Raw genomic sequence first — 23,976 nt, 5'->3', positions numbered from 1 at the left:
GAGTATGGGCGTCATTGTGTCATATTGCATATCACAAGATGAGGCATTGAATTCTGAACATTTTGGCGTTAGTTGCATGCAAATTGAATAAAAATTGACCGTGTTATCGTAAAAAGACGATTTTGACCTTTTCGTGACCTTGACCTTGAGCTTTGACCCAAACGATCCCAAAATCTAATCGAATGCTTCCTGGCTAATAACCTATCATCCCACCAAATTTCATGCAATTCGGCTTAATACTTTTTGAGTTATACGAATCACAAGATTACAAATAAATAAATAAATAAATAAATACACGCCGACCAAAACATAACCTTTCGCAGAATGCGAAGGTAAAAAAACAAACTTTACTTCTAATTTTTGTTATTTATTTATTTATTTATTAAACATGTTAAAAAGAGACTTATTTTCTGGTTTATTTTCTTCTGTTTTTTGAGCGTAGTTTCCCTGTAAACCCCTCCATGAAGGCTATGTAGTAAACCAGGACTTCCTGGGAGAAACTGATGCCATACAAGGGCCCATCCTTGAGCTGTTAATGATCAAAGTTTATAATGAATAGCAATGTTGCAGAGCATTATGGCAACCGTGGAGTGCGACTACCTGGAGACGTCTTTACTTTATCTCAGTTGGTTTAAATGACAGTAGCCCAGCAAAAGAGGGACATCGTCTAAAGCGAGGAGAAACGGTTTGCCATTGAGCATTTGAATGGCTGTTAAAAAGACTTGAAAGGCTGCAACACTGAAACTGTTACCTGCTTATATGGCTCCTCCTTTGAGCCGAAGTTTTCAATTATGATTTTTTTTCTGCATGGCCTGTTTCAGTAGTGCTATTCAATTTGCAATGAGTCTCTGCTTGCTCGAGTCATTAATAAATTCAGGCCTTTTTCAAGTGCTGAAAAAAGTTCCCAGATACAAAAGTATTGTTTTTTTTTTTCTTAAATTCAGTTTCTAACAAAAAAAACATGGTGCTTTATGCTAACTTTTTCAAATTCTACATTTCCATCTTTGTTCTGAAATGTGATGCATTTGCCAGAGTTCTGATACAAATTTATAAACACTATCCTTGAAGAGATTGTAACAAAGCAAAACATCATTTGGTTGTAGTTAAATGAGGTTATAAATTCATTGAAATCTGTAATTTTACAATCCCACTGTTTACATAATTTTACAATTCCACTCTTAACATCCCTCCTATCGTTAAGGTGAATGCTCTCACTACTCTGTGTCCAGTTGATCTTAATCGACCCATGCATGGTCTGTGCTTTTCAGCCACTCAGGGCCACGTGTGTCACCAACTTTGCTCTGACGAGGGGTGCTGGGGAGAAGGTCCAGACCAGTGCTTGTCATGCAAAGCCTTCCGCAGACTTCGGACTTGTGTCGAGGCATGCCACTTATATGAGGGGTAGGTTTTGTTTCTTATATATTCAATGCTGGTACGGCTTACCACTTATACAAATAGCAAGTATGGCCTGTTTCAGAAATATAGTTGTGGGTATGGCAGGTGTAAAAGTTTTGTGGTGGTATACAGTTGCACAAGTGCCAATCAACTAGCTTATCTTGAATTACTGTGTTATATTATATAGACCCACTTTTTTTTTCTTTTTGAGAATTGGTTTGGCTCATTTGAGAGGCAGATTGAAACTACTTATAAATATAATACACCCGAGCAGGTTTGACGGTCAGCTCGGTACTATCCAGAATGGAAACTGGATATTATAAACAGGGCCAGACGACAGAGGTAACGAGAAACTAGTTGGTCGAATTAAATCTTCTTAATAATCCCTATGAAAACCATTATGCATTATAGCTGTCCGATGCTTCCTTATAGGCCATTTGACCAATTGGTCATTTTGCATTTGATGACACTGTAACCTTGACCCCGAGGCGAAAATGCGAAAAAGGGCTCAGACGATCTATAGAGAGCAACTCATGTTATCATCCAGTCAAGTTAGAACTCAATCGGCCGAGACGTCTGGGAGGGAATAGAAAAATACATTTTGCACTTCCCGATCCTGTAACCTTGACCCCGAGGCGAAAATGCAAAAAAGGGCTCAGACGATCTATAGAGAGCAACTCATATTATCAATCGGCCGAGACGTCTAGGAGGAGATAGAAAAATAAAAATTGTTGGCAGACAGACAGAAAGACAGATAGACGGATCTGAAGATATCGAACAGTTTTATTAGGTCAGCAAGCTGAGCTAACAAGAGTTGATCAGCAAGTCAATAACAACAACTGCAAAGTTGTGACCCTAATATTTTATAGCATTCGAGAGAGATTTATTCATTTCTACATCTTTCCACAGCAATTCTAATCTTGATTGAACAGTCATCTTTATTTCTCTTTGCCTTTATTCGGCTGTACAATTAAAGATCAACATTCCAGCATTGATGTATTTCAGATAATCATTTTTTTACATCTAATGTACAAATACTCCAACTTTTAAAATAAAATAATCAGTTTAATCTCATCTCAGGTCAACTGCTTTTTAGCCAAAATATACTGACTGATGTCAGTTCCTCAGTTTCAAATTCTATGTTATTTATCCCTTACGCATTCATTCAAGAAGAATAAGACAGCTGTAAAGTCAAACGTGTTCAATGCAAAAAATAATTTTCTTTATATGAAAATATTCTTTTGAAATAAGAAAAGTTTTGAGAAACAAAAAAAATCATGAGAACATTTTTCTTGCAGCTCGAACATTTTATCATGGTTTTCTTGTTCAAAGAAAACACTTAAAAATATATTTTATTCTGAAGAAAATTATTTTTGGCAGTGTACTCCTCCCTTAATTTATGATGATGACTTTGAAAAGGGGAACTCAAAGCTATTTTAATAAACTTTAACTTATTGCAGTTTTAGAGGATAACGAGACGACCCGTGAACCCGTTGGGTTCCCGTTGTGACAGCAGTTGATGAAAAAAATCATTTCAAGGAAAAAAAATAGATAGCTCCAGCGAACTATACTGCTGAGGTTGTTTGTATTGATCAAATTCTCCCGAAAAGTACTTGACTGAATCGGGAATTGATTTTTGAATATTTTTTTTTCGTTGCCCGATTTGAACGAAACTTGATACTGCACACCACAGGCGAATGGTGAGTAAGGTGGCCCTAAATTTTTTGCACAATTGTGTACCGTTTTGGCTGTATTTCAGGAACATACATACATACATACAAGATGAGAGTTTTAGTAATATATAGATGTTCGATTTGTGTTACATTATATGATTGAAATGTATTTAAATAGCTATGGATCGTACATTTATGTTAAAAGCTACATTGTCATAGAACTTAATAAGGAATACTTACTCAGAACCATCATGTGAAGGGTTTTAAAGAAAGAGTATCAGACAGTACACTACTACTCTCGATGTAGGGATGGTGTGGAAAAAAAATGGCCTCCCCATCTGTGACATACAAAACTAAAGTTGGAATATCTTCGCTAAAAAGTCGCTTCGACTACATATGAGAACCTATTCACAAGAGAAGTAATGAGTGAAGTAACAAGTAAATTATTGATACAATACCGAATAAAGAAAATTATAGTTTCAAACAAGATTTGCTCTTTGTTAGCTCAAGGGCGAAGAATTTCATCGGCAGTCCATTCTTGATTCCAGGAAAAATGGAATTGTGCACACAGGGACCATTATGGTAAAAAAAATTTAGTTTTATTTAAGTGTTTCTCAAGGGAGCTTTTACCAGCCTTGTAAAAGATTACACCCTCGAAGCATCCCCCTGAGAAGCACTACCCACTGAAAGGAATGGCAGATAAGCATAGTGAAGTTGCGCATTGTTCAACACTATAGCACGGAAGGATGCGTTGTGGCCTCGTATCAAACCCCAAAGCACACGTGCGCGAGCGCGCACTCACTCACACACACTCACACACACACACACACACACACACACACACACACACACACACACACACACACACACACACACACACACACTCACACACACTCACACACACACACACACGCATACACCTTGACTTCAAAGTCTTAAAAGCTTGAGAATTGAAATGGTATTTCCCAAGTGAGCTGCAAATGTTGAGCTCGATGTGTTCTCTGCCCTCCTACCTCCATCACATTGCTTCCTCTGGAGTGAACCACGGGAGTTTGAGAATGGATCATCTTGTGTGCCGTGCCACAGTGAGTGCCTGCAATTCAATAACACTCTCACGTGTTTTGGCCAGGTGAGAAATGCTCTTTACGCCCTGTTTACCAGAAAGCCATTGTTAAATTACTGGTATTTTGTCTTATTGAAGGTGTAAAATATGTACTTCTCAAAAGAGGTTAACCCTTTGAACCCTGAGCTCCTTGGAGTTTCTGCTTCCCCATCGTGGGCTCCCTGGAGAAAAATCCGGCTGCTCGGCTATATGGAGGTTTGAATAGCGGCTGGTAAAACAGTCGCTTGGGTTCAAACGGTTAAGGATAACCCATCATCTTAATTCACTGCTAAACTTGATCACATAGAGTTAAAATAACATTTTACAACCAAATTGTGTACAATAGCTTTATCAATTGAACATCAACAATGGTGTGTTAGCTTCCCTGTGAAGCGGAATAAATGTTTTGGGCAGTTGCCCTTCATTGGAGCAAGAATAAGGAAAGAATATATAGCAGAGAGTAGACAGGAGAGATCAACTCTAACGAGGCACCGAGCCAGCCAGCTTCCTTTAATTGATTCCCGAGAGTCTAGACAGCAATTCCCTGCCTTTGGGAGTTTTTTTTTCTATGTACGGCCATTGTTGACATACTAAATTCATTTTCTGCAATTACCTAACTTCAAAGTGCTTTGAAATAACGTCGACAGTTAGGAATATTCAGACCGGCATTGTTGGCTACCTCGGAAAGTTAGGTTACCCTTTAATGACATATTCTGTTTAAATATTTAGATTTAAGTTCATGGAATCTGAGCTCCTATCAGGAAAATTCCCATAACAATATTTGATTGTTGTTTTCAATAACTCAGCTGGCAAACTAATGTCCTTCAGGGAGGGGATTCATGGACATACAACACCGAGCTGTCGAGTTGTCGGTTAAAATAATTTCTGGTGATGCAGTGTCACCCCACCTCCTTCCATCAGGCCAGGAATTTGGAATTTGGGCAGAGGGTACTGGTACACAATAGCCTACTGCCTTTGAATGTGCCATAGGATCTTTAACGTCCATAAGCAACTGTTAGCAAATGGAGCAGGTGGCTTAACGACCCCTCTTGAAGGACGGCATACTCTAATGGAACACTCTTCCTCCGAAACAACAGGATGACAGTTTATAATTAACAATGCCAGTAATTGAATCCAGATGAAATAGCTAAAAGGCAATTGTGCTATCTCTCAACTCTCATGTCAACTCACAAAATGTAATGTTTACTTATGAATATGCTTTACAGTCCTATCTTATACAGTAATATACCTCACAGAATGCATTTTGAGTACAAATATATTGACACTTTCATAGTTACAACATTTGAACCGACAATCTAATTCCATAAAATAAGTTTGCTAATCTTTTTTTTTATATATATATAAAAGTTTAGCAAGGTTCACATGTCTTGTACACATATTCGTGCATTTGAATATTTACTTATCGCTGCACTTTGAAGATGAAATGGGTCGAATTTGCAAGATCAAGGCAGGATCAAGGTAGAGTCCAGTTCATACATATGTGTGTATATATATATATATATATATATATATATATATATATATATATATATATATATATATATATATATATATATATATATATATACCTTTATAAATAGGTAGATTCTGTGTACAGGGTAAGTCATAAGTCTCAGGACACAGTTTTAGCTGCTTATGCAAGATTTGTTTACACCATCTACCAAGGTGAGCCATAAGCCCCAGGAGTAATAGCAAATTACAGTAATAGCAATAATATATAATAACAGGAGAAATAATAAAATATCACAGCAATACAACAATTACAATACCTCTTTCGACCTTGAGTGCATCTGTATGCGATTTCAACCTCTTGTTTGTGTTTCTCCTCTTGCGGTACCAAACCACTGCTACCAGCCTCTCTTCCACTACAAATGGACTGGTGTCTGCCACCTTGGTTTAATGTATAATTTGTATTATCTGAAAGAAAAAAACGAAAACAGTATAAATACATGGTATAAACAAATCTTATATAAGCTGCTAAAAACGTGTCCTGGGACTTATGACTCACCCTGTGGAGTTTTAAATGATAGTTTTGAGGATGCCACGCGAAGCTGAGATATCTCTTTGCAGGGTTCAATGAATTGCAGTCAGTGTCGGCATTACAAAGAGGGTCCTCACTGTGTGGAAGAGTGCCCGGAGGGAATGCCAGGGGCAAGGGGAGAGCTCATTTACAAGTACCCGGATCATAACAATGTCTGCCAACCATGTCATCCAAATTGTTCTCAGAGGTGTGTGGATCAGACCAACAAACTTATTTCAGTGAACTTTTTTTTATGCATCCGACAGAGTTCAAGGTCATTACATATATGATCGTGTTTGTTCATGTAAAGGGTTAAAAAAGAAAGAAAATAATTTTTGCATGATCTAATTTGCTCGAGATTTACACTTTATGGAGCATCATGGATTTCTGAAGGAGAAGCATATGTCATCATGAGGCAAGGTGTTAAACACTGCACTTGCCTCATGTTTGAAAGTTCATTATTCCAATGATCTGCTCTTCCAAGAAACTTCAATGCTGGAGCAGACCATTAGGTTCATCAACCTTGCACAATGGTTGTCAACCTACGGTTGCTTGGCCCTCTTCTGGCCTTTTTAAATGCTAACCGTCAAGCAAGAAAGCAGCATGTACCATTTTAAAAGTCTTTGCTGGAGTTCAAACCGTTAACCTCATATACTCAGATTGGACACTCCAACTATTATGCCATGGGGGGTGGTTCAGGGTCAAGGGGGAAAATGAGAGGGGGGAATAGAAGGAGGAAATGAGGTATGGTTATATGAGTTTGAGGATGCCCTTGTGAAATGCACTCTGCGATCTCTTTTCTTCTTAAACATCTTGTGGACGTAAGACATACAGCTTAACACTCCCTCATTAAACTCCCTTCTTTAGCACTTCACTACATACAGTGCCTTCAGAAAGTATTCACAACACTCGACGTTAATCACATTTTATTGTGTTACAGCCTGAATTTAAAATGGATTAAATTTAATTTATTTTTCACCGATCTACAAAAAATACCCCACAATGACAAAGTGAAAACATGTTTTGAAATTTTTTTACAAATCAATTGAAAATTAAAAGCTGAAATGTCTTGCATCAATAAGTATTCAGCCCACTGAGTCAATCCATTGAAGAAGCACCTTTGCAGTGATTAGAGCTTCGAGTGTTCTTGCGTATGTCTGCATCAGCTTTGCACATCTGGATTTTGAGATTTTCTCCCATTCCTTCCTTCAGATATACTCAAGCTCTGTCATGTTGGATGGAGAGCATCAGTGAACACCAATCTTCAAGATTTTCCACCAATTCTCATTGGGATTCAATCTGGGCTTTGGCTAGGCCACTCAAAGACTTTCACTTTCTTGTTCTAAAGCCATTCCAGTGTTGGTTTGGCTGTATGCTTCTGGTCATTGGCATATTCAAACGTAATCCTTTCCCACAGTCTAAGGTCTTTTGCACTCTGAAGCAGGTTAGCCTCCAGGATTTACCTGTATTTGGCTCCAGTCATTGTTCCCGCTATCCTTACAAGCCTCCTTGTCCCTGCTACTGAAAAGCATCCCCATATCATGATGCTGCCACCACCATGCTTCACGGTAGAGGTGTTGTTATATGGGTGATGAGCCATGCTCAGTTTTGACCAGACATAGTGCTTTGTATTCAGGCCAAAGTTAAGTTTTTGTCTCATCAGACCACAGAATCTTTTGCCTCATGCTCTCAGAATCTTTCACCTGCATTTTAGCAAAACTCCAGGTGTACTGTCATGGACCTTTTTCTTGGGAGTAGCTTCTGTCTGGCCACTCTCCCATGAAGCCTAAATTTGTGAAGTGCTGTAGAGGTTGTTGCCCTTCCGGCAGGTTCTCTCATTTCAGCCAAGGAACTCTGTGGTTCTGTCAGAGTGGTCATTGGGTTGTTGGTCACCTCTCTGACCAAGGTCCTTGCCTGGTTGATCAGTTTAATCTGACGGCCAGCTTGGGGAAGAGTCTGGGTTACGGGATTGAAGGGTAGTTCCATATTCTTTTCATTTCCCGATGATGGAGCTCACTGTGCTCTTGGGAACTTTAAACACTCTAGAAATTATTTTATACCCTTCCCTAGATCTATCTTCTGTCACAATTATATCTCAGAGTTATACAGACAGTTCCTCGGATTTTATGGTAGAGTTTCTGCTCTGACATGCACTGTCAACTCTGGGATCTTATGTAGAAAGGTGTGTTTCTTTCTAAATCGTGTCCAATCAATTGAATTGGCTACAGGTGGTCTCCAATCAAGTTGTAGAGACATCTCAAGGATGATCAAAGGAAATTGGATGAACCTGAGCTCAATTTGGTGTGTCATAGCAAAGGGGTTGAATACTTGTTGACTCAAGACATTTCAAAATTTTGATTAATTTGTTAAAAAAAATTCTACAAACATGTTTTCACTGTGTCATTATGGGGTATTTTGTGAAGATCAGTGACAATTTTTTTAATTTAATCCATTTTAAATTCAGGGTGTCACACAACAAAATGTGACAAAAGTCGAGGGGTGTGAATACTTTCTGAAGGCACTGTAGCAGGGCAAGTTTAATATGATTCTTCCTGGAATTCAGGTTCAGAGAGCACTGCCAAGCAGTAATGTTGGTGGATATAGGATATTATATAAATTAATGATGCACAGTTAAAGGAGTTTTAAGCTCTACTTCTCCAGCTTAATGAAGGCATAAAGTCAACACAGTCCTGGTGACTTCTTTCTCCTCATCCAGATTTTTGCGATGTTGTTTTGGGTTTGCCTGGTTACATGGAGCCCATCGTGCCATTAAGCTAAAGAGACGAGCAGTCATTGAGACGCTAATTAGATGTTAATCACCTCACTCCCGCCTGAAAAGCCACAGTTTAGTGTCCTCTGCTCTTAAATGTCCCTTTGTTCTGCAGGTGTTATGGGCCAACCCTTAACGACTGCAAAGATCTCTCATATCTACAAAGGTGTGTATTGAAACATTCACTCAATTTTCCAGAAGACAAAGTATTTATAACAAAATAAAAGCAGTGGCCTGTAAATTAATGGATATCACTTCTGATTAATTTCCCTCTGTGCATTCACGTGATAAAGGCCCATGAAGAAGGCTCACTATCTGTACTAAAAAAAAAGGCTGCATGACAAGTTCAATCATAAGATTAACATTCCTTGTGAAATAATAACTGATTTCTTCACGAGTCATCAATTGATGTTTATTTGGAACTAAATTGAAGGAACTTATGAATTTGATTTTCTCTGCTTTTCAACAAAAGCTTCTCTGCAACAAAAATATGAGATAATCATTTTGGGCGATTTCTCTTTCACCCGATATTGTCATGCAGCAACCGGATGTCCATGGTGGTGGCGAGTATCGTGAGTGCCCTGTTTGCCATGTTTGCCCTCATCCTCACACTCTTCATGGCCAGAAAACACAAACGCAGGCAAAGGAAGCGAACTCTCCAAAAATACGTGGAGGATGAGGTAAGGTTGATCCACCTTGATGTCAAGTTGCGTCCTAACGCATTTCATTGCACATTTGTTATTTAAAATTACACCTAAAATTAAATAACTTTTACAGAATTAGGCAGGAAGAATATGAGACATCTATCAAGATAATACAGGGTGCCCCACAGAAAACCAGGAAATTTGAGATTTTGAGATTTATTTTGCCATATTTTACCATATCAATAAACTAACATATAATAAAGTGTATCTTTGTTTTACACTACATATAAGTTTGCTTTTGTTTTGTTTTAAATAAACTACCAAATTTCCTGGTTTCCTGTGGGGCACCCTGTAGAAGAGTTGCTCCCTTGAGCCTAATCGCCTCTTTATTTTGCGATGTTGTTTTGGGTTTGCCTGGTTACATGGAGCCCATAGTGCCATTAAGCTAAAGAGACGAGCAGTCATTGAGACGCTAATATATAATAAAGTGTATCTTTGTTTTACACTACATCTAAGTTTTACACTACATCTACACTACATCGCCTAAAAAATCGTTAGACTGATTTTTTTTCCGCTTTTATTGACTTGCAGCTTGTGCAGCCACTGTCCCCCAGTGGAGCATCCCCCAACCAGGCCCAGCTAAGAGTGCTTAAGGAAACTGAGCTGAAAAAGGGGAAGGTTCTTGGCACTGGGGCTTTTGGGACTGTTTATAAGGTATGCTCTGACATTCTATCATTGCAAACTAGAACCTGCAATAAATAAACCTTTAGAAATTCCACACTTTAATTCTCGTTTCCGCTATAAATTCCAAGATTTTAGATTGGTGTTTATGCTGTATTTTAATAGTTCCTTTGGTGGTTGGCCGAAGTGACCGAAATGTTGTAAAGTAACTCAGACACAGTTGCTTTTTCTTTAATTTGTCATGGTTGCTTTTCCACAAAAATCAAATACTTTATTTTATTCACATTTGCTTTTGTATAAATGTTACTTTAGTATATATCTTATTTTACAAGTTGGACATTTTGTGCTTTGACTGTCTTATGTTGGCAAGTCCACCAAAAAGGAAATGAGAAAAGGAGAGGGTTTTTTGTATACATAGTCGAGGCTCGTGGACGGGCGAGAACAGAATGGACCAAGAAGCAACAGAACAAAAGGAACAGCTGAAAGAGAAGTGGGAAACACCAACAGCAGGGTAAAGGGATAAAATAGGCAGACAGACAAACAAGGGATGCGGGTAAGAATGAGGGGCAGGGGATGGGCAAGATTGATACAGGAGCAAACTCTCAGGAAAGAAAAACTGGAAATTGGGGGGGGGGATGGGGGTTGGAGTGATTTAATGGGGAGTGGTGCAAAAGATCATGGTTTTGGATTAGGGAAGATCTGAGATGGTGGTGAACAGCTATCTTGAAGACCTGGAGCGAAGAATGAGATTGAAGAGAATGTGGAAGGTGTTTGCAAAATGAGTGCCAGCTTGCTGGTATCCTGTGTCGGAGTGGCGACCCGTCCAGGAGTGTGCCCAATAGCCAAGAACACTGCTTAGGCAGCACCGACACTCTGCACAGAGTATGGTCCCGATGGATGGATGGATGGATGGATGGATGGCTCCACAGGCAGGAATAAAGAAAAACAAACAAGCAGAGGTGAGCAGTAATACTGGATTTTTGAAGTTTCACCAGAAAGGGGTTGTTGGCGGTTCATTTGCACCCTGCAGAAACCTGGGGTGGAGGGAACAAAGCATGTGGGGAGCTAATAGATAAGATGATAACCTCGGTGAAATAAATGAGTGAAGTGTAAAAGTAACAACAAACAACCATATGAAATAATGTTTGAAACCACGCAGCAACTCACAAGAAAAACGATCTGAGGAAATTATTTGAGTTAAAAAAGATGGATAGAAAGGGGGATCTAACCTTTCCGGATAACTTCACGGATCAGCAAAATGCATTGCAACCCTACAAGTTAAGGTTATACATATTCCTATGCTGTTATGCTTCGTGGAAGAATCAAACATCTAATGTGTATGAGATTTGAGGAGTGGAGATCCAAAATTGAGAGAGTAAACAGAGAAAAAGGGTTAACAAAGAAAGGACATATCCATTGGATATTGTTTATCTCACTAAAATCCAAATAAACCCATGCTATCGAATTATTAATTAGGTGAGCCAAATTTTTATTATTAACATCTAAACACTTGTCTGTAGATGCTCTGCGACCCCATATCCAATACCACACACTCTAGTGGTTTGTCTATCCTCGTGTAATGTTTTTATAAGTTAATGTGAAATGCCATGAGTTGCATCTTCCTTTTGTTTTCCCTCTATCTATAAGAGCGAGGCTTATGGAAAAGCAAGGTTGAATTGACAGTGGGGTAGCAGAGTAACAATTGGGTGCAACCACCACGGGAATGAATGAACAAGAAAGGAATACAGAGAGAAGGGGAGTTAACACTGAAATCAGCAAGTAAGGGTATTTAGTTCCTGGATCATGGATGTGCTACACAACGTTAAGAAAGTTATACAAATGAGGTACTCACAGTTTTCCAAGGCATGCCTAAAGCAGTATATCGAAGCTTATTTGTAAAAAAAAAAAAAATGTTTTTTTTAATATGTAAAAGCATTTCCTTACTCACATTATATCTTCTTGTATTTTGGGAAAAGAAAAGCAAATTGTCTCAGACTGTTGCTTCTCATATGATATAACTTTTTGAATATCCATCATACCAACGTACCTGACCAGCACGCCTTGCACTTTTGCCCTCATTTTTTTGCAGGGGATATGGCTTCCAGAGGGAAGAACTGTGAAGATTGCTGTGGCCATTAAAGTCCTCAAAGAGGCTGCATCTCCGAAGGCTAACAAAGAGATCATGGATGTAAACGATTGTTCCCACAAATAATCCAATTGATACAATGTGTTAAAATTACTTGTCATGTATTTGGGGATGAAAGTCATGATGTTCATAATTGTAAGGATACTGTGTCCATCAAATCCACTTCTCGTAGGGATTAAAAAAAAAACAACTGTCGTCGTGTGAAACAACCTGTCCATCTGAATTATATGGACTGTCAATTTTCCTTACAGAGCTTTAAGCTTTCATGAAAGCTATTTGACTGAGCGTGGAATGTTAATCCCTTGATAATAGTATAGAGGGGAACAAGAGGACATGGAATGAACAGGTAAACATATCCGATTAGTATGGGTTGGAAAGATCATGGATGGGTAGGTATGGGAGATTACATAAGATGGTAGTGTGCTTTAACCATGAATGACTGGTTGATATAGCATCGAATGGGCATAAAAAGCTGATTCCATGCGTGAAATTTTGATTGTGCTGCACTGTGGTTGCAAAGGAAAATATCCATACACTCCTGCAATAAACCTGTCTCTGTCAAAGCTTCAGGATGCAGTGAAGGATATGGATGTGTGGAAAAATCTGATCATGAATGCCACCAGAAGTTGGCTACGACTTGATGGAACTAGATAATTAAATAACTGTATAAAAAACAAAATAATTACTATATAAACTAGAGAGCTCGGAGAACACCATACCCCACGCAGTCTTGAGAAAAAGGACATCGGAAGAGTGTTTTAAACTCTTGTTTTGAATTTCCGAGTATGATCTACGTTCGTTTTGTCCATGAACCTTGGATAACAGGCATGATGTTAACCACACAGCACAATTCCCCACCATATTTGTCAGAATCTGAAACAGTTACTCTGTCCTCAGGACATGAATATTTTTCCAGGTCCTGCTAAATGGAAGGCTTTTTTTTTAAGTGACAAAAAGGCGATTTCTGTTCTCGTTTTCAAGTATATAATTCAATTGAAATAAAATAAAGAGTTTGAAGGTCGTACAAAAACATTTTTTGGAGGTTTATCACCGATGATGCAACATCTTTTTCACCACCTTATTCAACACAATACGTTCGTTCTTTGTGCCTGTTGTTTGTGTCCTTTATGATGTCCTTAAAAATAGTAGGTTTCTTGTTTGGAATGATTTGTAGATTTGTTTGACTGCCAGAGTAAAAACAAGGACAAATGTGTCCAAGAGCCACATCCTAAAGGTTTTGTCTTCACAAGAAGAAGAAGAACAAGAAGAGGAAGAAGAAGAAGAAGAAAAAAAAAACAACAACAACTTCCGATATTTCATCACGTGCCTTGATTAAGCCAATAGCGAGACCCGTCATAGTGTATTTACGTATTTACGAAATAAATCGTGTATTGACGAAATTACAATACATTAAATGGAATAATCTTTAAATAGTAACGCGAACTTTTCGAAACTTTTAAGCAAATGTCCGAATATATTTAAAAGTTCATGATAGACGCTCTCAAAAGGCACCCTCAATGCGAGGATGTGTACAGGTGTTTAGTACTTTAAGGAGATCCGGATCCTGTATATAAAAGAGCCGAGTCGTAAAGGCTTTGTCTTCACAAGAAGAAGAAGAAGAAGAAGAAGAACAAGAAGAAGAAGAACAAGAAGAAGAAGAACAAGAAGAAGAAGAACAACGCGGAGATCTCCTAGAGCCACGTCTCATGCAAGCGAGATGCGGCTAAAAATTAAAAATCTCACCCCTCTCTGCCCATGTGTGATCGAGTTGAATTCAAAGCCAAAGTACTGCTCAACTGCAGGTTTGTTTTCCAATTCATGTTTAAAATATAACATTCCATTTAAATCAAGCTGTTACTCGATCATCAACTGACATTTATAGACACAGACAGACAGACGGACAGACAGACAGACAGAAGTAAACTAATTGCTTAACCCCACTTTTCACTTTGCATGTGTGGGGTATTTAATGTTAATCTCAACTAGTCCATAAACTAGTTTATAACCTGTACATGGCTTGTATAATATTCTATGCAACTTACATTCATAATTTATAATGCTTGAGGAGTCATAATTACATATCAATATTTACTTGCTGAAGTTGGGTCAATATCTCAGCGATATGTTCTGCAATTTGATTGCATGGAACTGAATCACTTATATGTGGACGTCTGTGGAAGCAGTTATGAAAATACAAACACAAGTTCTGAGCAGTACACAGACTTCATAGAAAGGCGATAACAAATGATAATGTAAAAAATATTTGGGAATATGTAACTTACGATTTCGGAGATAATGAAACTGCACAGACTAATTTAATAATGCATGGCAGTGGATGTATGTGGCTTCACTTCTGTTAATTCTTTATCACATTCAAAACAACTACAAGTGAGACAACTACGATGGCCAGCTCTTCATTGGTAAACCACTGTTGATTAAATGTACCAACAACACCACTTATGCGTGGTGTTGGCATAATTGTTAGTGTGGTGGGCTTAGGATCTTGCGGTACTGAGTTCAAATCCTGCTTGGCTGTTGAATTAATACCAGGTGGGGTTGACTCAGCCTTTCATCCTTCTGAGGTCGGTTGGCAAAATGAGTACCAGCCTGCTGGGATGATTGAGCCATTAGAGTATCCTGTGTCGGAGTGGCGACCCGTCCAAGATTGAGCCCGATAGCCCAGGAGACTGCTTAGGCAGCACCAATGCTCTGCACAGAGTGTGATCCCAATGGATTTGGATTTTTGATTTGGAACACCACTTGGTGCAGTGTATTTTCCAGAAAATACAACTTACACCCACGTTGTAGCTCTGAAACTTTGTTGAGTAGCTCCTTGCTTTGAGGTAGTCAAAGCACTCGTTGCATGCAATAACGTTGCGAGATTTTGTTGGCTGTTTCGTTGTCCAACAGACCTTCCAATAATAACCATGACAGCACAGCATGTGAAAAGTTCCAAAAATTTTTTTAAAAAGTTATTAAAATCAAATAAATATAACTGCTGAGTTTTAAAGTCATTAATTTATTTTTGAAACTTCCATTTGTTGAAAAATCCATGAAAAAGAATGTAAAATAACAATTTTGGTATTTCCATCTAAAAACAACTTGGTTTCGTCAATTTTATTGATTGCCTTTTTATTTCTGGCTCAGAACTTCATGTGCCCCTTGCAACATGGCACAGCACATTGTTTATTGTGTACAAATATACAATGCTTTGTTTATGATTCTGGCTCTACATTTTAATCAACAAATAGCGGCTTTTTATTTTGAAAGAATACACGTAAGTGTAACGGAGTGTGGCTGGGAAGTGTTAGAAAATGCGTGGAGGTCAAAAAAGTGGCAAAAACCACAGTATAAAACCAAATGGAGATATTTTCTGAGCATTTAATGCATTTTGAAATTGCTGAATGTATACAAGCATAACAATAAGCCTTTGGACATGTATCACTGTTAATTTTGTGTTCATACCTTGTTACAGGAGGCCTATGTCATGGCCACTATTGACCACCCACACCTGGTGCGCCTGCTGGGCATATGTCTGACATCTCCTGTGCAACTGGTGACGCAGCTCATGCCTCATGGTTGCTTGCTCAACTATGTCCGGGTAAACCATGATGCCATTGGCTCTCAGCTGCTTCTCAACTGGTGCGTCCAGATTGCGAAGGTTAGTGTCTGATGCTGTCATTTGGGTTGTAGACATTAGAGATTGCTACAGTATCATTTGAAAGGAGCAGACATTGCATTGTGACACCCTGACAAAGTTCCCTGCTTAAAGTTAATGGTTTTATATTTAGCACTTCCTGCATTATATTGATATAATACCTTGTTATCCGATTTTCCAAGAGTGATTTAACAGGAATTCATCGGCATGCTACTCGTATCTGTTATTGACCTGAGGAAGTATTTGGCTTTGAGTGCAAGCTCAATTAATGGTTGGTGATCAGAAGTTTTGAAAAGACGATTTTACGTTAAATTTGTCAAAATATGGTACCTTGCTATAAATGGTAAAAAAAAAAAAAGGCTGAATGGTCTGTAAATCACTGAATCAACCTAAATGCTTGTTTATCCAGAGGTTGCAATCTGACATCCTAATGCTAAGAAGTGGATGTGCAACAAAATCACTTGAAAAGGAGAGATCACAGGCCCCTAACTCCTCTTTTTTTTAACTGAATGGTCATTACTTTGTTTAGCTGAGTTTATTAGCCCCCATTGGACTTAGTCCGAGACGGGGCTTTTGGATTTGGTCTCGACTTTCGTGTGTGCGTCCGCAACCATATCTCAGACATATATTGACCAATTTTATTCGTACTTTGCGCAAAGAAAACACATGATGGTTTACATAAGCACATCATTTTGTTTCGCGATGAATCAAAAATGGCCGACGGGCGGCCATTTTAGTTGTAAAAAAAAACCCAATATTGAACACTTCCTCAAACATTTCTCGGACATGCATTTACCGATATTGTTCAAACTTGGCACAAGCCCAGTACATGATGGCATACACATGCATCTCACTTTATTTTGCAATCTCATCAAAGATGGCCAACTAGTAGACTGGCAGCCATTTCAGTTGTAATAAAAATGCTATCGAACACGTCCTCAAGCATTTCTCAGAAATGCATTTACATATCTTGTTCAAACCTGACACACAGATAATCAATGATAGCTTACATGCGCATGTCATTTTTTTTCAAGATCAGATCCAAGATGGCCGACTGGTGGCCATTTTGTTACTTAAGCATGTGCCCAACCATTTATCGGACTTACATGGTCTAATTTTGTCCAAACGTAGCACAGTACACGATGGCATATGCTTGTGCCTAACTTCATTTTGTGATCTGATCAAAGATGGCTGACTGGGAGGATGGTGGCCATTTTAGTTGTGAATAAATATGGGCTAGCCCTTTAACTCTGTCCAGCAAAATTACAAACATAATGGGGGCTATGACATTTTAATGTCTTTTTTTCCTTGTTTCCTTTGACTTGAGTACTGAGTCCATTCAGTCTATATTCCCAAATGAAAGCACCGCCAGTTAGCACAACTGCCCAGTAAGGCAAAGCTTAGTTCTGAAGTTTCAGCCACCGCGTTGTCTTCATCTGGTGCTGTGCAGACATGGGGTGCGACGTGTTAAATACCCTCCAAAGGATGGCTGGGTGTGGATCAAATGACTGCGATATGCATATGGTAAGACCCGATGACATTTGAGCCTTGCCTTGCTGGGCACCTCATGAGTAGTGCATGAATAGTGGGTGGGAAAAAACAAAATGAAGAAAAATAAAAACACAAAAAGGAACAGATTGTGGAAGGAAAGAGGAGAAACCTCTCATTTTAAATAATCAAAGACTTCTCGGAGGAACTGTGGAAACCTGAATTTTAAGCATCATTTTTAGAAAGGTGCTTCTCTCTTAAAACTTCATCAGCAAGACAAATCCACTACAAATGCAGAACTCACTATGAGGCTCCAGACTTATTTTTAGACACCACATCACACAATGGGTATTAGGAAACAAAGTGAAGGAAAATTCCTCATTTGGATAACCTAACACTTGTGTGGGAGGGTAAGGAAGTGTGAGAGTGCCAAAGAGATGAGAGAAGGTTGAAAGAAGTGAAGAAAAAAAGAAGGGAAGTGGAGGTGGGGGGGGGGAGAAACGAAAAAAGGGTGGATGTGGGGGTTGAGAGAATCATGTTTGCATGCTTATAAATGGTTATTGAAACTCTCACCTGTGTTTGCTTGAGAAGATAAATACAGTATCAACATACTAAAAAATAAACCAATGTCACCCGCAGGGTGACCCGTATCTTGCCATAAGGTGACCACGTGTGACTTCTTTAAGGTCACACTGAGGTGAACAGAGCTGCTATCCACCAGGAGCGACTCCTTGTGGAATATCTGCCGACGAGAGATTCCGATGAGAATCGTTCTCCAGAGTAACCATGAAAAATATGCTTTTGCCTCATAACGTCACCAAATGACGTCATAATGTTTCAAGCTTGACGTCATAATTACTCAAAAAATAAGGGTTTCGTCGACTCCCCTGATTTGCGCCAAAGTGACCTTGACCTTTGACCTTGACCTTCAAAATTTTGTGCACTGAAAGGGACCTCTATAGGCCTCTGATATGCGAAGTTACAAAAATTTCCGATGATAACTGTGCTCTGTAGAATTTTTTATACGTGATTACAGACAAACAAACAAAAAAAAAAAACATACAAGCTGACTAACATATCTTGCAAAAACTTCGTTTTGGCAAGATAATAATATGATTTTTCTATCATTATAATTTGGGCAGAACTCAGGCCGTACGTTGAGCTGCTGCAATAACTATACAAGATCAAATCGATACTTTGCAGTTCTTATTGGACCTTTTGTTCCCATTGGAAAAATAAAATTGTTGTGATAAGAATGCTGAGATTATTGCATGGATTAAGCTTTTGTTTACATAGAAATATATTGATGGAGGTTTAGGATGCTTGATTCAACCACACTGCCAAGTCATGACCCTCGCCAGGGGAGGCGGTATTGCATTTGTGTTTGTTACTTGCAAAATCGAATATTTTTCAAGTATATTGGTCAGTCCATTTTGTAACTCTGCCTGTTTGTTTGTCAATTGCCGACAGATCACAATTCTAAACTGATCTTCGTGAAATTTTATCGAGTTGTAGAGGTCGTCTCAACTGAGAAGCCCATTGATTTTGAGGTCAAAGGGTAACTTGAGGTAAAATTCATCCAATTGACTTGGAAGTTGAGCAGGATTTGCATGTTGCGTCACTGATTTGGGAAACCAACAAATTTTGAGATCAAAAGGTGAAAGGTCAACTCAAGGTCAAACTTCTAAGATCATATATTTTTATCTGAGAAATGATCAGTTTTCATCCAATTGACTTGAAAATTAAACATCAATTGTATAGTGCATTACATTGAATTGGAAAACGAACTATTTTTGAGATCAAAAGGTCAAAGGTCAACTCATCGCCAAACTTCTAAGATCATATATTTTCAACTGAAAAATTGTCAATTTACATCCTATAAACTTGAACGTTGAACAGGATTTGCATGGCCCATCACTGAATTAGGAAAGCAGCTATTTTTGAGGTCAAAAGGTCAATGGTCAACTCAAAGTCAAACTTATAAAATCTGCAAAATTAATCTGCAAAATCGACAATTTTTATTCGATTAACCTGAAAATTAAGCAGCAATTGTACAGCGTGTCACTGAATTTGCAAACCAACTATTTTTGAGGTCGGTCAAATTTTGAGGTATTATATTTTGAGGTCAAAAGGTCAAAGGTCAACTCAAGGTCAAACTTCTAAAATCATCAATTTCAATCTGAAAAATGATCAATTTTCATCCGAGTGACCTGAGCTTTGATTAAGATTGTCAATTTTAATCTTAATGAAATGAACAATTTCATGTATCCACGGCAACCTTTGGAGAGGGGTTGGATTTTGCGAGTACTGTATTGTGCTCTGCACGATATCTTCTTCTTGTTACGAAATCTAAAGATTTCGTAAGTATATTGATGACTTCCGTCGTGTGTTTGTGTGTGTGTGTGTGTGTGTGTGTGTGTGTGTGTGTGTGTGTGTGTGTGTGTGTGTGTGTGTGTGTGTGTGTGTGTGTGTGTGTGTGTGTGTGTGTGTGTGTGTGTGTGTGTGTGTGTGTGTGTGTGTGTGTGTGTGTGTGTTTGTGTGTGTTTGTTTGCAGGCACGATAACTCGAGAAAGGAAGAAGCTACCAATGTCAAATTACACCACGTGATTCAGGAGAGTGATGGCGAGCACTGATTATATTTTGGTCAAAATCGGTCAAAGGTCAAGGTCACAGTGAGGTCAAACATTCGATTTTTTTATGGTTTGGTACAGAATCATCGTAGAAACTTGTGGTTTGCTTCGCTACCTTCTCTGGACAAGGTCAGACAAGGTCAGAGGTCAAGTTGACGTTATTGAAGTTATTAAAGTTGAAGTTATTAGACAAGGTCAGAGGTCAAGTTGACGATTTTGTAAGTACCAGTCTATAACTGCTTGTTTGTTTGTCCGCACAAAACCTTAGTGTTTTTCTCCGCAAGCACTTGCCAGATTCAGACGAAATTTTCAACATTGGAGCGACTACTAATGTAGAATGTTTTATTGATAATTATGAAATCATAGGTCACGTGGTGTGACAGCCATGTTGGAGAAATGGAAAATCTTTGGACCTCTATCTCTGAAACCGCACAAAGGAAAAAATTTAAACTTGGCACATGGTAAGTACTCCCCATGGGGAATGGGTAATTTTTTATGGTCATAAGTGCCTTTGTTATGATTGTTATGACTCTCCACCCGGCCGAGTAAGATGACAGAGTCAGATGAGGATCCTCGAATTACATGTTTTATTTCCGAAGACCACACGCATGCGGAATGTGACTCAACGACCCTTCAGTCAGGCGCCTCCGAATCAGATTGAGATTATGCTTCAAAACCATCATATATATAATCACACAAAAGCAGAACTGGGTGTGGACCAAAAGTGTGTGCTTAGGGATAAAGAAACAAAGAAATAAATGTGGCAGTGGGCTTATTTCCCCCCTCCCTAGGGGCCCTAGAGGAAATTGAATCGGTCAATTCTCAGATATGCAACCCAACAGTTTCCAAGCCTCCTACACAATTCTCAGATATGCACCCCAACAGTTTATCTTGCAAACTAACGACTTTCCAAGCCTCCTACACTCCTACACTGGCACATGCTGATAACAAAGGCGAAACTCTAGTGATGACTAAGAATAGGAATGTGTGGGCAACATACACTGAAGGAACAGTTCTCTCCAAGGGCACAGAGCCGCAGAAAAACAGGAAGGGTGATAAAGGCTGTCCAAAAACAGTTGGGTGCTGTCCAAAAACAGTTGGGCAACATGGAACATTTAAAGCAAGGTTTGAATCCTGACAGCTGATTAATACACAACTATTGACTATTGATTAAATATTCAACTATCGCTCAAATATGACCACCGAGCATATCATCATCATAACAGTTCCCTCCTTGGTTATATTTGACCATACCCAGCCATACCTGATACTCACCAACCGAGTGGACCCCGATTTGGTTCCTGTAGCAGCTACCCCTAGGCCCCCGCGCCTGCCAAACGGGATTTACGAATGCCGTGGATAGCCATCAACGTTCTCCAAATGAGAAGTCCCCAACTGCCAGTGGTTCAGGTTAGCCTCTGTTACCTTTTGTCTTTCCCCTTTTGTCCTGCCTACTGCCACATGTCTCCCGTTAAGCTGTAGTATACAAATTCTATGCTAAGTCCACACCAAGTTAAAATGCAATATGTTCTAAGTAAGCATCAACTGTAATACTATCATTGAGACAAATCTACGTAAGCAAGTAGCAAAAGTAGCACTCAAGGCATGGGTGTAAGCTCATCCAGCGCAGGAGTCACATCTTGCACTAGAAGGCAAAACAACACGCACTCTCTCCTGGGTTAGTTATCTGTTTTAACAAAGAGGAATGGTTGTAGACCTTGGTCGAGGTCCACGTGTATGACGTCTAACTGGGGTTCCCCCTGAAGGTCCTGGTCGTCCCCCTCCCCATTACTGACCGAGTCGTCCTCATCAGAGAGTTCGCTGTTAATTATTATAATGGCCTGGGTGAGGGGTGACGCTGCGCAGCATTTCTTCATACAAATGGTAAGAAGTTTGATTAGAAACACTCCAAAAATTACCACTACGATGATTAGCAGTGCTGACCCTATGAGGCGCAACAACCAACCTCCCCAGCCCTGGAAGATCGACTTCCACCATGCGTAACCTTCCTCACGTTCCACTTGATTGCTAGTGAGAACTTCTACCACTTTTTTAATTCGGGCCACCGCACGATTACTTTTGTCCTTAGGGTCCGGAATCCAGACACAACATTCTCCTTCAATCATCCCGCATACCCCTCCTTGTTCTGCCAGAAGCATGTCTAGAGCTACTCTGTTCTGCATTACCATAGCGCGCATTGATACTAACATATCTGTTAATTCCGTACAGTAAGCCTTGGTTGCATTACCTAAATATTCCAAAACTTGCGAAAGCTCATCTATCCTAATGCTATTAATAGTAGTACTGACGTGTGGTATGAAAAGGCCAATAGCTTTCTCCCACCAGGTTCCTTTGATAACTCCTAAGCACATTGATACACCGGCCCATCCCTCTGGGTCCATCGTTCCTGACGCGCTGCGTCGGTACCGTGATTGTGAGGTGGTTTGGTGAAAGGTGGTTTTAATCCTGCTATCCAGAAACACTGAAGCTAAATAACAGCTCCCTTCCCACCCTTTTGGTAGGTAGGGGTAAGCTTTGTCCCCGCAGACTAAGTGAATGCCTTTTTGGCGGGATCATTCCATTGTCATGATGTAAGGCTGCTTTTATTGTGAATGTTACTTGCTCCTCTACTTGGGTGTCTGGGTTAACAGCGATGACTTCCTGGTCAGCCAATTTCGTGAGGGGAAGCTGAATCTCGCACTCTGACTTCCCCATGCTGTTTGCTCCCTGTCCTGTAAAACAGACCGCTCCCCTGGTGTTTTCTACCCAGAGGGGAGATGGCACCACCATTACATTGGCACTCGGATTTTCTCTGCATAGACCCGTTGTGTGTCACCATGGGCTGAGGTCTTAGCTTCGAGTCCTTCCACTGGTCCGGTTATATGATTGAAGAAGGTTAATGGTCCCAGCAGGCACACAACGTTGTTGCAGCGTCGTGTTCTGGTTGTATCCTGACGTCAGAATTGGGTCAGTGGGAAGTTGTATTTGCAACACCCTTGACGTAAGATTTCAACGTTGTCACAACGTTGAAGCATGACGTTATTTTTCAACTTTATCACAACGTTCATAAAATGGAGTTTTTGTTTTTACCCTTTTCTTTGCACGCCAAAGAAACGAACATTGCAGAGCATGACACCCTTCAGCTTCCAGCTTGATGGAGCCATCGACCCGTAGGTCTGGGGCCAGCAGAGCACCGCTGTTCTACCGGTGCCATTATCAAAACATTGAAGTTTTGTATTGCAACATCATTATATGTTGCACAGTAACACATAATGACCACAACTTGAAAACAACTGTAATTCATAATCTTTTATTATCACGTATCATGCAGAGCATGATTGCGGCAAAAATATACAAGCAGTATTAACAATAATAATATCTTTATTTGTACCAAAAAAGCACACTCAAATACAAACGTACAATAAATAAAAGTAGATACCATTGCAATTGAGAAACATATACTAAAAATGGGGAATAAAAAGAAATACCACATGGGTAAAAGTCGTAAATACCTTTTTGACAAATTCACTTTGTGCAAAGCACAGTTAACAATTCAAATTCAGAAAGTTCTTCTCCAGAGAGGAACTGTGGAGCTTCTCTCTCAAATATAATTGACTGCACAAAGGCACCTTTAAGTACAACAACATCATCATGCAGTGTTAGTAAAACTCAAGCCTGGTGTTGGCTTAGTGGTTAGGGTGGTGGCTAGGGATCCTCGGGTCCTGAGTTCAAGCCCTGTTGGCTGCTG

At 39.4% G+C, this 23,976-nt stretch overlaps 1 protein-coding gene and 1 long non-coding RNA gene across 8 annotated transcripts in view; one reads left to right on the top strand and one right to left on the bottom strand.

The window, feature by feature from the left end:
* The window catches only part of LOC147031602 (uncharacterized), a 77,329-nt gene extending 71,003 nt beyond the window's left edge, over positions 1-6,326 (bottom strand). For all 5 annotated transcript variants that reach the window (XR_015053732.1, XR_015053745.1, XR_015053733.1 and 2 more), the window contains exons 1-2: positions 6,200-6,326; positions 5,961-6,108 (exon numbers count right to left, since the gene is read on the bottom strand). This is a non-coding gene — a long non-coding RNA (uncharacterized LOC147031602). The remainder of the gene's footprint in view (positions 1-5,960; positions 6,109-6,199) is intronic.
* The window catches only part of LOC147031601 (receptor tyrosine-protein kinase erbB-4-like), a 219,296-nt gene that overhangs the window by 157,279 nt on the left and 38,041 nt on the right, over positions 1-23,976 (top strand). For all 3 annotated transcript variants that reach the window (XM_085865871.1, XM_085865887.1, XM_085865878.1), the window contains 8 exons: positions 1,269-1,401; positions 4,107-4,197; positions 6,262-6,419; positions 9,097-9,147; positions 9,523-9,661; positions 10,217-10,339; positions 12,396-12,494; positions 15,928-16,113. In XM_085865871.1, the coding sequence (XP_085721997.1) occupies positions 1,269-1,401; positions 4,107-4,197; positions 6,262-6,419; positions 9,097-9,147; positions 9,523-9,661; positions 10,217-10,339; positions 12,396-12,494; positions 15,928-16,113 (980 nt within the window). The remainder of the gene's footprint in view (positions 1-1,268; positions 1,402-4,106; positions 4,198-6,261; positions 6,420-9,096; positions 9,148-9,522; positions 9,662-10,216; positions 10,340-12,395; positions 12,495-15,927; positions 16,114-23,976) is intronic.

Source organism: Eptatretus burgeri, chromosome 2 (genome assembly GCF_056783735.1).
Source record: "Eptatretus burgeri isolate ZD-2024b chromosome 2, Ebu_testis_v1, whole genome shotgun sequence".
NCBI lineage: Eukaryota > Metazoa > Chordata > Myxini > Myxiniformes > Myxinidae > Eptatretus > Eptatretus burgeri.
The sequence above is the reverse complement of the archived record's forward strand: the minus strand, read 5'-3'. Positions and strand labels throughout refer to the sequence as shown.